General features: G+C 51.1%; 1 protein-coding gene across 1 annotated transcript in view; it reads left to right on the plus strand.

The window, feature by feature from the left end:
- Window positions 1–11,672, plus strand: part of TMEM255B (transmembrane protein 255B) — a 36,590-nt gene that overhangs the window by 21,846 nt on the left and 3,072 nt on the right. Inside the window, exons 5-8 of the mRNA XM_011379548.1 lie at window positions 1,056–1,136; window positions 4,029–4,114; window positions 5,732–5,891; window positions 9,445–9,588. Coding sequence (XP_011377850.1) covers window positions 1,056–1,136; window positions 4,029–4,114; window positions 5,732–5,891; window positions 9,445–9,588 — 471 coding nt within the window. The remainder of the gene's footprint in view (window positions 1–1,055; window positions 1,137–4,028; window positions 4,115–5,731; window positions 5,892–9,444; window positions 9,589–11,672) is intronic.

Genomic DNA, 11,672 nt, shown 5'->3' on the forward strand with positions numbered 1-11,672 from the left:
CGGTGTCACTGGTAGTTTTTTATACTCTTTTCTTAAGTCAGAAGCAGGAATGCTTTGAGAAATATGATTAATACAGTAACAAAACTAAATACAGTTATTTTGATCCTAACTCATTTTATAACACAGATTATATAGTTCCATTGGCGTTTTACCTTTCTGTGTACCCCTTGCCATTCTCTACAATAATGATTATAAGCACTTTGTAATTGTCAGTTTGTCTCCTTCACTAATTCATAGTTTGGCACTGTGTCTGTTCCATGAATGTTGGGAACAGACTCATGGATGGACAGTTGGGTAGGGCCATAGATAGGTGTATGCTTGGGTGGTCGGTAGATGGATAGATGCATGGAAGGAGGGAGGGAGGGGATGGATGGATGAGAATGGTTGGACGGATGGATGAATAAAGAAAGAAATGGAGGGATGAAAGGTTATTTGGATGGATAGATGGAGGGAGAGAGGAAAGGAAGAAGGGAGGAAAGGGGAGTATGTATGTATAGAAGGATGGATGGAGAGAGGGTAGATGAATGGGTGGATGGATGGATGGAGAGATGAATGCATTGATGATTGAATGATTAAATGAGTAGATGGATCGTTGGGTAAGTAGATGGATGATTGGCTGGTTGGATGAGTGAGTCAATTAGTCTGAAATCCATCTTGCTCCCTTCCTAGTTGAAAATATGTTTTGCTTTTAGGGAAAGGGGCAGGAAGCAAGAGGTCTTCTTGTTGAGAGCCGTAGGAGTTCACCTTAAAAGTTCATGCAACCACCTCCCTTCAGCTGCCCGGTATTGACCAATGGGAGAAGTGTCAACCCAGCCTGCAGGGACAGGGTGCCTGCTCCCCTGGGTCATGCTACTCACCTGCCTCCTGGATACAGGAGCCAGGCTACTCTGGAACGAGCTATGGTATTTCCTTTGTGTTATTTATCTGGCAGGCTCTAGTTGGCTTTGGCATCTCTCCTTTGGGCTCAGAGCCTGTGGCAGACAGGCCTGAAATTGCCTCTGGCCACTCCTGATTTGGAGATGAAGCTGTAATATTCCATTTGTGTTTGTTGCTAGGAACCAAGGCCCCTCACCACAGGAAGATGCCAGTTTTACACCAGTGGGGTGGGATACTTGCATGACGTTTACCAGACGGAGGTAAGCAAGAGCATGGGTTGATGTGTCTGGTTTCACTCTGCTCATCCGTGGATCCCATAAAGTTTTCTGTGTCCCTAGTCAAAATCTGAATGTTTGGACTCTGACAGTTCTCGTCATGTCTTCCCTCTGTGCCAAGGGGAGGCATTTGTAGCTCATGCTTCATTTCGAGCTGGCTTTGATATCTTATGTGTTGTATTTATTTTGGAATCACAGCTGCTGACTTGTCTTCTGTGACCCACGACAGTCCTAGAAATTTACTTGCTGAGTTGGGTGTGGCTTTTCTAAGGAGCACTTTTTATTGACTTAATCACCGTAATAAAAAGCTAGGAGACTACATGTGCATTTGCCAAGAAACTCACTGCCTATCTCTGGGCCAAAGACATCTACAGGGTGATTTCATTTCTATTTCTAGCTGAGTGAAGTGCCAGGAGTAACAAAGAGCACTGTGGCACACCATCTTCTCTCAGGCCATCCCAGGTGGCCATGTAGCGCCTTTTGTCTGGCTATTTCACTCCAGTTCTGCACAGATTTGCTCGTTTAACGAAACACAGCCTCAAACTGCATACAAATGTCAGAGAAGCGGGAAGAGTAGCCAGGAGAACACAGGCTGTAGTTAATGCTCTGAACAATTGTTGGGGGTGCTCCATAAACCATGGGGGAAGAGGAGGGCATTCTGCATGCTGAGGCATAGTGCACTGAGCGGCTGACCTGAAGCTCCCTGCTGCCCTTCTCCAAGGGAGGTGACACATTTCTTCTCTAAAGGCTGGTCTCAGCATTCACAGCCCTTCTCCTGGCCAGAGGGAGCCCTGGGCCCTTGTCCTATTCAGAGGGAGTCATGGGCTCTCCACGCTCTCCGTATGCACCCGCTGCCCCTCTGCAGGCCCTCGTGCTGTCTTTCCTTCCTTCCTGCTCTCTCTGCTGTGTTCAGTCCACTTCAAGGTTGACTATTTCCCTCGGCTCTTAGGATCACAGAGAAGCATGGCTCCCATCCTGACTGCCTTTGTCAGGCCTGAGGACAAGCTTATGTGCAGGGCTGCCCCAGCTCCATTCTTCCACCAGGGGTTCTCAACCTCACTGTCCATCACAATCATCCCAGGAGCTTGAGCAGATTCCAATGCCGGGTCCCACCCTAGGGAAAGGGTTCAGCGAGATGGGGATTCATAAGTTCCCCAAAGATTCTGGAGCTGAAGCTGCCCACACAACTCAAACCAGCTGCCAGCAACTTTCTCTGTAAAGGGTCAGTAATACTTTAGGATTTACAGGCCAGGTAGTCTCTGTCTCAGCTACTCAGCTCTGTCTCTCCAGTGCCAGAGCAGCCACGGGCAATGTATAAATGGATGCATGGCCATGTAGAGCTTGGCTGCAGGCCCCTAGTGGCTGACCCTGCTCTAAGCCACCATCCCCTGCTGTTGCTCTCCATACTTTCCAGAGTGGACACCTCCTGGTAGGGGACACCTAGGTTTAGGGTCAGGGTTAGGATTAGGTTTTTCGAACTCCAGCTCCCCATCCTGTGGCTCTGACCTTCCCACGAGCTGGTTGCTGGGCTCAGAGCCATGCGTTGCCCTTCTCCTTCCTGCCCCCTGCCCCGTGCCTGCCCTTGACTTTTGTCTCACCCGTCCTCCAGGTCTCACCTGTGATGCTTCCCAGCTGCAGTCCCCTTCTGGGTATAAGTCATGCTGGGGCTATTTTCATGATTCCCACTGGCCTGTTTCTGGTCACTGTCCTTTTTGACTGTTTCCCACACCATTTCCAAACTAATCTTCCCACTACTCTTCTCAAGCACTCCAGAGTGCCCTGTTACCAATTCGGGTGATTTCCAGAGGTTAACCACAGAACTTTGAAAGAAAGGCCACCTGCCCAATGGGCTACTTGAGGCACAACTGAAGAGGGGCCAGGTTCCCTAAGGCTTCCTGACCCAGTGGAGCCCCAGAGAGGCTCTGAGGACCTCTCGGGTCTGGCGTGCTCTGGGCTCTGCCTCTTGGAACCATCTTCAGCTGCTGCACAGAGTTTGGAGAACCTGCTCGAATCCCTGTCTGTCACTCAGTGTACAATCCTCCCTCAAAAGCTCCTTCTCTTCCCCAGATGTCACTGCCCTCCTTCTGAAATTGGGGTAGTTTCTGCCCTGCTTACCTCCCAAATGTGGGTGAGACTGCTCATGCCCCTGCATCAAATTAGTGCTGAGGGAAGGAGGAAATCACATGTTTTTGCCCCAATCTTGCTTCTTTAACGTCAAATGTCCTCCAAACATTTGCAGCCCAAGGGGAGGCCTCTGTGTGGTTTAGGCAGGGGTCAGCTTGGTTAGATCAGGCTCCTCAGAGCTGTACTCTCTGTGGCAGGAAGAGTCTTACCTGGAGGGGCCCACCAGGAGGAGGTTCTACCTATTCCTACCTGGAAGGATCCCCATCTGGAGGGATCCCACTTGGAGGAGACCTTAACTATCCCTGCCTAGAGGAGTCCCTGACTACCATCACCTAGGGGAGTCCTACCTGAAAGAATCCCTACCTGAAGAAGCCTTTACCTATTCCCCGGAGAGGTTCCTGCTGGAGGAGTCCCCACCTAGAGGCATCTCTGCTTGGAGGCAAGATGCTCAGAACCCTGTCTGTCTCCTTGTCCCACAGCGCTGTCTGCCTGGGCTCCCTGGCATGGCTGAGCCTGTCCCTCTAATTCCTCCTGTAGGGCAGGGCCCTGCCAATTCCCAGACCTGTTTTACCTGGAATGGGGGGAGGGAGGGGAAGGTCAGGAAATGGAGCTCAGGATGGGGAACTGCCCCACTGACTGGGGCACAGCAGCTGGGGCTTGGCTGTCAGGGAGGCCTGTCCACTCCGGGGGTGAGAGTGAGTGGGCACGTGGGGGTCAGGTCTCTGAAACCTGACAAGGTCTTTCTGCTTGCAGGTCACCTGTCACTTCCTGAACAGCAAGTGCCAGCTGAAGGTGAAGAGCAACACCTGCTACTGCTGTGACCTGTACAACTGCCAGAGGTGAGTCTGGCAGGGAGTGGGGTGGGGAGGATGCCCCAGTGATGGCCAGGACCCCCACTGCTCCTGGATGTGACCATTGGGAGCTCCCCCTTCTGTCCCTCTTTCCTCCTTCCTTCTCTGCTCTTCCCTGTCTTGGACACTGAATCTACCTCATCTCCTTTAGCTCTCATTTACGTGAGGAAAGGGTGTCAGCTCCATTTCACAGATGAGAAACTGAGGCTCAGTGATGTAGTGAGGTGTGGGGAGGAGAAGCATTCTAATAGCCCCACGATTACATCTCTAGCAGTGAGCTGTGCCTCTGGACTGTGAACTTCAGCAGCGTTTCTCAGTTTTTCTTCTCAACCCTTAGCTGATGGGACAGTTGGCTAAGTGGGGCTGGCGTTGGGTATTTCCCTTGATAATACCGCAGCAGGGTAGGCTCTGGTTAACCAGCTTCGCTTGAGGACAGGCCTTGTGAAGAAGAAAGAACACGCTAGTTATTTCAGAATGGTTCCTTTCCCTCCCTCTGCTGGAAGCCTGAGGGCATTTTTCTCTGATATTTACTGTGAGAACCTGGTTGAGCTCCTGGAGGTGAATCTCATGATATTATGCCCCCCACCCCTCCTCACCCCCCCATGACTGGGTCCCCTGCCGGTGTTAATGCTCGGACTTGTCCACAGCAGTCCATTCATTACAGGTCAGTTTTCTACCCTGGCCCTGGTTCCATGGTGGTGTCCGCTGGCTCTGGGGAGCTGGGCTCCCTGTATCCGCCTGTGTGTATCTCCAGTCTGGGAGACAGTGGTTTGTCCTGTGACCGCCCCTCTGATGATCCCAGAAGAGTTGATGTTTCAGTCTGTTCAGCTTTTTACTTGTTGTTACAGCTGAGTGTGAGCTCTGAGCCCCTCGCTCGTGGAATGGAACACTCCCCTATCGTCTTTTACATTTCGTATCAATATCTTGAACACCTACATTAAAGCCAAAAAGAAGTTTAATGTTTGCTTCTTGGGGACCCCTTCCCTGAATTGTTGAAAAACCCAGGGGTTTAAGCTGCATCCCCCTCCTCAGGAAGAGGGTTCCATCCTATTTCCAAGACACAATGGAGGAGCAGCACGTGTGTGGATCATGGTGGCTGCCACCAGCAGATTCTTGTGACCCAGGCTGCTGGTACATGGCCACGAAGCTGTGGTCCAGAGCCCTACACAGACCACTTCATGTTGTGAGGGCCAGGATGAACCCCTTCTGCCAGGGTGGCTGGGTTGGGAGAACTCAGCTGTCAGCCTTTGCGCCCCACTTGCTCTGAGGGTGACTCAGTTGGGGTCCCATTGCCCTTTGCAGAGCCTATGTTTGGGGAGTGGGCATAGTGATGGTGCTGTCCTCCCTGCTCAGAGGCTGGGTTCTTTCCTTACAAGGACACCCAGGCTCCTTGCTGCCATGGCCTTGGGGTACAGCAGGGTGACGCCTCTCCCTAGCATTACCAATAGGACCCTCAGGGCCTTCATGAGCTAAGACCCAGAGCTCGTCGGGATTTGGTTTACATGGTCCCAGTATCCTGTCCTCCCAGCCCTGCTTTGTCACATGCGTGGCAAGATCACCTCCTCGAAGTCGTGGGTGACGCTCTTGTCCTCTCCCCACGTGCAGCACCGAGTACTCTCCCACATACTACGAGTTCGTGGGCGTGAGCGGCTGTAAGGACGTGCTCCACCTCTACCGGCTGCTCTGGGCCTCGACCGTGCTGAATGCCCTGGGCCTGTTCCTGGGCATCGTCACAGCAGCTGTCCTGGGGGCTTTCAAGGACATGGTGAGTAGTGCCGCCCAGGAGTGGGGCAGCCACGGCATTCCAGACAGACCAGGCTTTGGGGCCCACGTTCTCTGAGGCAGGCATTATCCTCTCTCACCAATGGGGAAACTGAGGCTCATGAAAACCACCAGCCATACTTATAATGTTAGCAAGTCTTCACTGTTTTTTTCTGGAAGCAGATCCTGTTCAAACACTTTAATCTCCTCTGCCCTCTCAGGCTTGTGTTACATGATCCCATTTAGGAAATGGAAGTTCAGCTACAGAGAGAGAACCGGAACTCGATGCTCTGATGTGTCTGTCTCCAACTTTTCTCACCCCAGTTGCCGTTGAATCACTGGAGCCTCTGATTTGGTAGATGTGGTGGTGGGGTGGCCAGAGTCCGCATTTTCCCAGAGTCGATTCTAATGTGAAGACTCTGGAGAACGGGAGCTTTAGAGTTTGGGCCTCAAGCGTCAGCCGCTCCAGGAAGGAACAGTGACTGCAGGGGCCGTGCTGTGAAGGCTGCTCTAGCTAAGTCCCTCCCGCAGGGCTGTGCCCTCAACACAGTTCTCTTCCCACGGGAAAACGCCTCATGAATGGAGCCGGCCAGGCAGAACCCTCTTCTCCCACCCTCTCCCTGTGGAACCTCTTAGTTTCAAACTAAATATTCTCACATAGTGCACGAATGGCACCTTCTGTAACAAGTCTTTTTTCATTCATAGAGGTGCCACAGGCAAAGGAGAAACCCGACAGTGTCACCAGTCAGACACCAAAGCGTGCACATAACAGCTCATAGACAGAAAGCCACCCACTGTTGCCTTATTTTAACTCTAAGGCCAGTGAGAGCACACATGCAGACAGGTCCTCCACAGGCCAAACCAAAACCTGCCTCCACATGTAAATCTCTTCCTGAACGATCTCTTGCTACTCGGCTATTCTGAAGACTTTAGTCATTGACTATTTTTAATAGCTTAGCCTGGAGCCTTTCTGAGATCGGTGATTTTCTTGAAGTTTTCATTTCCCTAGATAAAACCCAAAATACCATGAGAGATCCTGGGATTCCCTAGGAACCCTTCTCCTGGCTGCCACCCTGGAGGATGCAGACAACTTCCCCCAGCTCTGGCCTTGGTCGCAAGATGTCTTTGAACTCATACAAGACAAAAGTCGCCGGTCACCATGCCTTCAGCAAAGGCTCCAATAGGTGTAGCATCTCTCCCAGGTCAGGGTACCTGGGGTCTATAGAGAGTCCCACAGGGAACCTTCCGTGAAAACCCTCAGTACAGGGGCTTTTCCTGCTATAGCTAGTTCAAAGTTTCCTCTCTTGGCAGGTTTTCTAGGAGAAGAGAGAGGTTAGACTGGAGATTGGATGCCCAATGTGTCTGGTTAGAGTTCCATCTTCCCTTCAAGCCTGGGTGAAGGTTGTTGGGACAGCGGTCAGGCCGGTGGGCTTTCCAGAAGGGGCTTTTGTATTCATTAGATTTTATAATAAAATTGCGGGGGAGTTCTGTCGGAACGTAGTGCTGCCCAGAAGGGCCGCTAGTCACACGAGACCATAGACTTGTGTCTAAACTCTGTTCTGGACAATTTTCTTTCTCAAGCCCCAAGCTCTAGGGTGTTGTAAGAAGCAAGAATGGTAATCTCTTAACATTTTACACCTGCCTAGTAGATACTCTTATAAGTTTAACGAATTTTATACTTTAACAATTATTTTAAGGAACGAAGGACCTTCATGACCACCTGAAAGCTGTGTGTGCCCTCTCAGCATGTGAGGGCTTCATATGTAGGTCACCAGATCCTTGTCACGATGTGGGTGCCAGAGAGGCATTTCGTATGCCCAGTAGGCGGGGCATGAGGAGTCTCTGGGGTCTGCAGAGGGTCTCCTGAGGCTGATGCCTCGTTAATGTGGTAACACTTACATACACAGACATTTCAATTCAGCCTGGTGAAGAAGAGTCTGCACTGAGCCTCAGGTACATAGAGAAATGCAGGTGGACAGTCCTGTTGTCCCAGCTGGGGTCTCTTCTTGGTCCCTCACATGGCCAAGCTCAGGGGTAAGAGTGATCAGGGCGAGACTGAGCAGATGCGAGAAGTGAGGGCCGGGCTTCCTAGCGCCCCCTGCAGACAAAGAGACCATCAGTTCTCCAGAGTGAAGCCGGCCACGCCACAATATTTAGCTCCCTTATGGGAGACCCCACTCCCAGTTCTGCCTGGTGCACGTAGTAGGCTCTCAACAGTGTTTGTTCATGGATATGGCATCAAGGCAGCTGGGAGTGTGGGCCTCGCCCTGAGTTTTCCATTCTTTCTGTCTCCCTTGTTTCGTGCTGCCCTATTCACTCCTCCAAGTTTAACTCTCGAAACAATGAAATTCAGTGGTGTGCAGCGAATTTGTGCCGAATTCCCGCTAGAAGAGCACACAGTGCTGGGCCTGGCAGGGATAAAAATAACAATTATTATTTAATCCGTTCTCTTTCCAGGGGAATGCCTGCATACCCGGGGGATTAGTGGAGGTGGTGTTTGAGCGAGGGAAGGTGGCCCCGGGTCGGGTAAGGCAGGAGGTGAGAGGTGGGTTAGCAAAGCGACTGCTCCTGCACTGACCCCCAACGTCCCTCCTTGGCTGTTGGGTGGGCAGCAGGAAGTGGCAGCTCTGGGCGAGTCTCCGCTCCCACCGCCATCTCCTCTCGGCTCGCCTCCTTCCCGGCTGGTTAGCATCGCTCTGGAGCTCTGAGGCCTGGTTCTAGGTTCCAGACTTCCTTTGTCTCCCCACCACCACTCCTCAGGACCTTCAGTGGGTGGTGATGAGTTTTCAGATAAGGCACCTCTGCTGTCCCGGCCTCTCCCTGTCATGGCAGTGCCTGCCCCAGGGGTGTCAGGTGTGGCCCAGATTCTGTCTTCTTAGGGAGGGATGCACCTCTGGTCTGGGAACCCCTTGAGCACCCCATGTGAACGATTGGCTTCCCTCTGGGGTGGGGTTCATTGTAGGCCTGTCCTCTTTAGGGAAGGGGTGGGTGGCTATGAATCAGGGCCTACGTCCTGTTCTCTTTTTGAGAACTACAGCCTCTGAGTGAGCTAACAAAGCACGAACTCTAGGAGTTTGGAATGCTTTGGTGTTATTTGCATTTCTCCAGAAATCCGTGGGCTGTGGTCACCATGGGTGGTACATGTGGGAACTAAGCCAGCTCTGAGAATGTCGGTGAAGTCAACTTCCCTGCTGTAGCTGAAGCTTCACTGAAAGGTGCCTGTAACGCTACATGTACCTGGAGAGAAAGGACCAGTGGTTTTCTTGCTTTTTCAAAAAGCACCAAAGAGAGCCTGGGCTTAACCAGTCATCTTGATGGGTCCCTGGGACAAACAAACAGAAAAATAAAAAGCAAAAATAAGCCTGCTTTTAGGCATTTAGTTCCAGTCCTGGAGATATTGATCTGAGGACTGCATCTTCCCCTGGCAGGCTCAATAGGAGGACAGATCTCACCTAATTGGATGGCTTGAGGACAGGACTCCCTAGAAGGGTGGCTTGAGGCTGAGAGTGCCCAGTCTTTGGGAAGGCCAGCTGATATGTCTCCAATCTCTGTGGCAGGTCCCTCTGTCCCAGCTGGCCTACAGACCATCTGCTCCACCTCAGATCCTCTACAACCCTGCCCAGCAGATCCTGGCCTACACGGGCTTCTGCCCAGCACCTGCGACCCTCCCTACCTGCTCGTCCTACCCTCTGCCTCTCCAGGTAGGCCCAGCATCGCCTGCCTGAAGCCAGTCACACGAGACAGCGCTGATTGGAGGAGCCTTGAAAGGAGGCTTAGGTTGAAGGAAGACAGGGTGGGCCGAGGGCTTCCTTTCTTCTGATTCAGGAAATGTGGTGGTGGAGCCAGCGTGGACTGGAAAGGGGGTTGGGGCCCACCTGAGGGGAGACATGGTGGGTAACTCTGCACACTGCCCCCTCACATGGATGGACATTAGACAGCCCTGTTTGGCATTTTGGGTGTCCTTTGCTTTGCATGGTCTTGGCAACTCAGCTATTGGTGTCCTTTGGGCCTCAAGTCTTTTCTAATCCATGACCCAGTCTCAACAAAAGTGTGCTGCAAAATTCTGGCCAGAGCAACTGGAAACATACCACCTTGTGCCTGGGTCCTGTCAATATAACAAAGTTATGTAGGTGGGGCCATGTGAATTTGCCAATATCCAACCACACTTTACTCACAAAAGTGGCGACTTCATAGATTCACCCTAATATAATGCCATTGGCCTTGAGGGATGCTGTGGGAAGAGGGACATTTGGTGGTGGCGAAAACTTATTTGCAGAGCAGCATCTGCTTTGTCCTTTCATTTCCATTTGTGGTTTCAGCTTTTCCTTCTTTATATGCTAGGAGGCTTATGTCCATGTTGTAGTTGAACTAGACCCTGATAATTTGTCACCTTATGGACTCCAGATCGTGACACCACTGACACTGGGACCAGGTAGCTCTGTGGGGGAGGCTGCTGTGTGCACTCGAGGATGTTAAGCAGCGTCCCTGGCCTCCACCCACCAGCTGCCAGTACATCCCCTGTTTTTATAAACAAAAAATGTATCTGGATGTTGCCTAGTGGCCTCAGGGGCAGAGGTGAGAACCACTGGCCTAGACAACTTATCCAGGCTTCCGTTATGGAGTGGGGCAGCCAGATAAACTTAGCATGCGTTCTTTTGCTCATGTTGATGAGAATACCAACCATCAACAAGTTCTAGGAAGTTTACAGTATTAAAATATGTGAGGAATTATGTTTCTGTGCTTGGGCGGGGGGTGCTGTGGATGAATGGGGTGGGGTTGGGAGATTCAGGTCCTCATCATTTGTTATGAAGTCATATGTTAATTGAAGGGACCAGCATTAGATGAATGGTCCTTGCAGGCAAGCAGCAGTCGGGGCTTTCGATAAGTCTGGACCCTGAGTTTGGGGTGCTGGTTGAGTGTCCTGCTCTTGCAGGTAGGATGTGTTCCTTCAGGAGATGTGCTATTTGTGGGAGTGCGGGATGTGGGCGGATGGTCACCATCCATAAAACACAGTGCTGGTGAGTGAATCTGCTTTATTTCAGCATTGTATTCTGTCCTCATCTACCTTCAAGGGTCTCTGGCTCTTCAAAAACAGCAGATGTCCTCTCTTTACCTTCCCGAGGGAGGCCTGGGCTCTCTTCTCAATGGCCTAATCAGCTTTTATTGCCAGCACATGTAAGAGCATAATTTCATATTCATCAATAATCAGATTTCGAGGGGAAGACAAATCAACGAGGCTTCACCTGTTCCCTTAAGAGAAAAACAACGGAATCGATGCTTCTGTTTCTGCTGACCAACAGAGAAAGAAAGGGAATACTTTAAGTGTTCTGTTGAAGCCATCAGCAGCAAAAAATTTACTCCCACATAATAGCAAGCCTTGAGACAGGCTATTTGGGCCTGTTTTGAGCAGCTGGCCAAAAAAAAAATCTTAAAGGGAACCTACTTTCCTTGCTCCCAGCAGTTGTCTGGTCAGGAAAATCAGGGAATGGCGTGGCATCAATGAATTTTTATGAAAAAGGACACAACCAGAAATTTAGCTCACATCCTGTAACTACGAGATTTCTTGTTCACTCTCTTGGTGGGGGCGCCTGTGCGGGCAGAGCTTGTTCCTGGTGAGGCCCTGTCTGCCAGGGTAATGCACTCTGTAGTCTCTGGTATTTTACTCCTTAGTTCATGGCAGTTTAATCTGTGGTTCCTGGTGGTTTACTCTGTGGTTCCTGGTGGTTCACTCTGTGGTTCATGGTTGTTTACTCCGTGGTTCCTGGTGGTTTACTCTGTGGTTCCT

The sequence above is a fragment of the Pteropus vampyrus genome, unplaced genomic scaffold, assembly GCF_000151845.1.
Source record: "Pteropus vampyrus isolate Shadow unplaced genomic scaffold, Pvam_2.0 Scaffold363, whole genome shotgun sequence".
Lineage (NCBI taxonomy): Eukaryota > Metazoa > Chordata > Mammalia > Chiroptera > Pteropodidae > Pteropus > Pteropus vampyrus.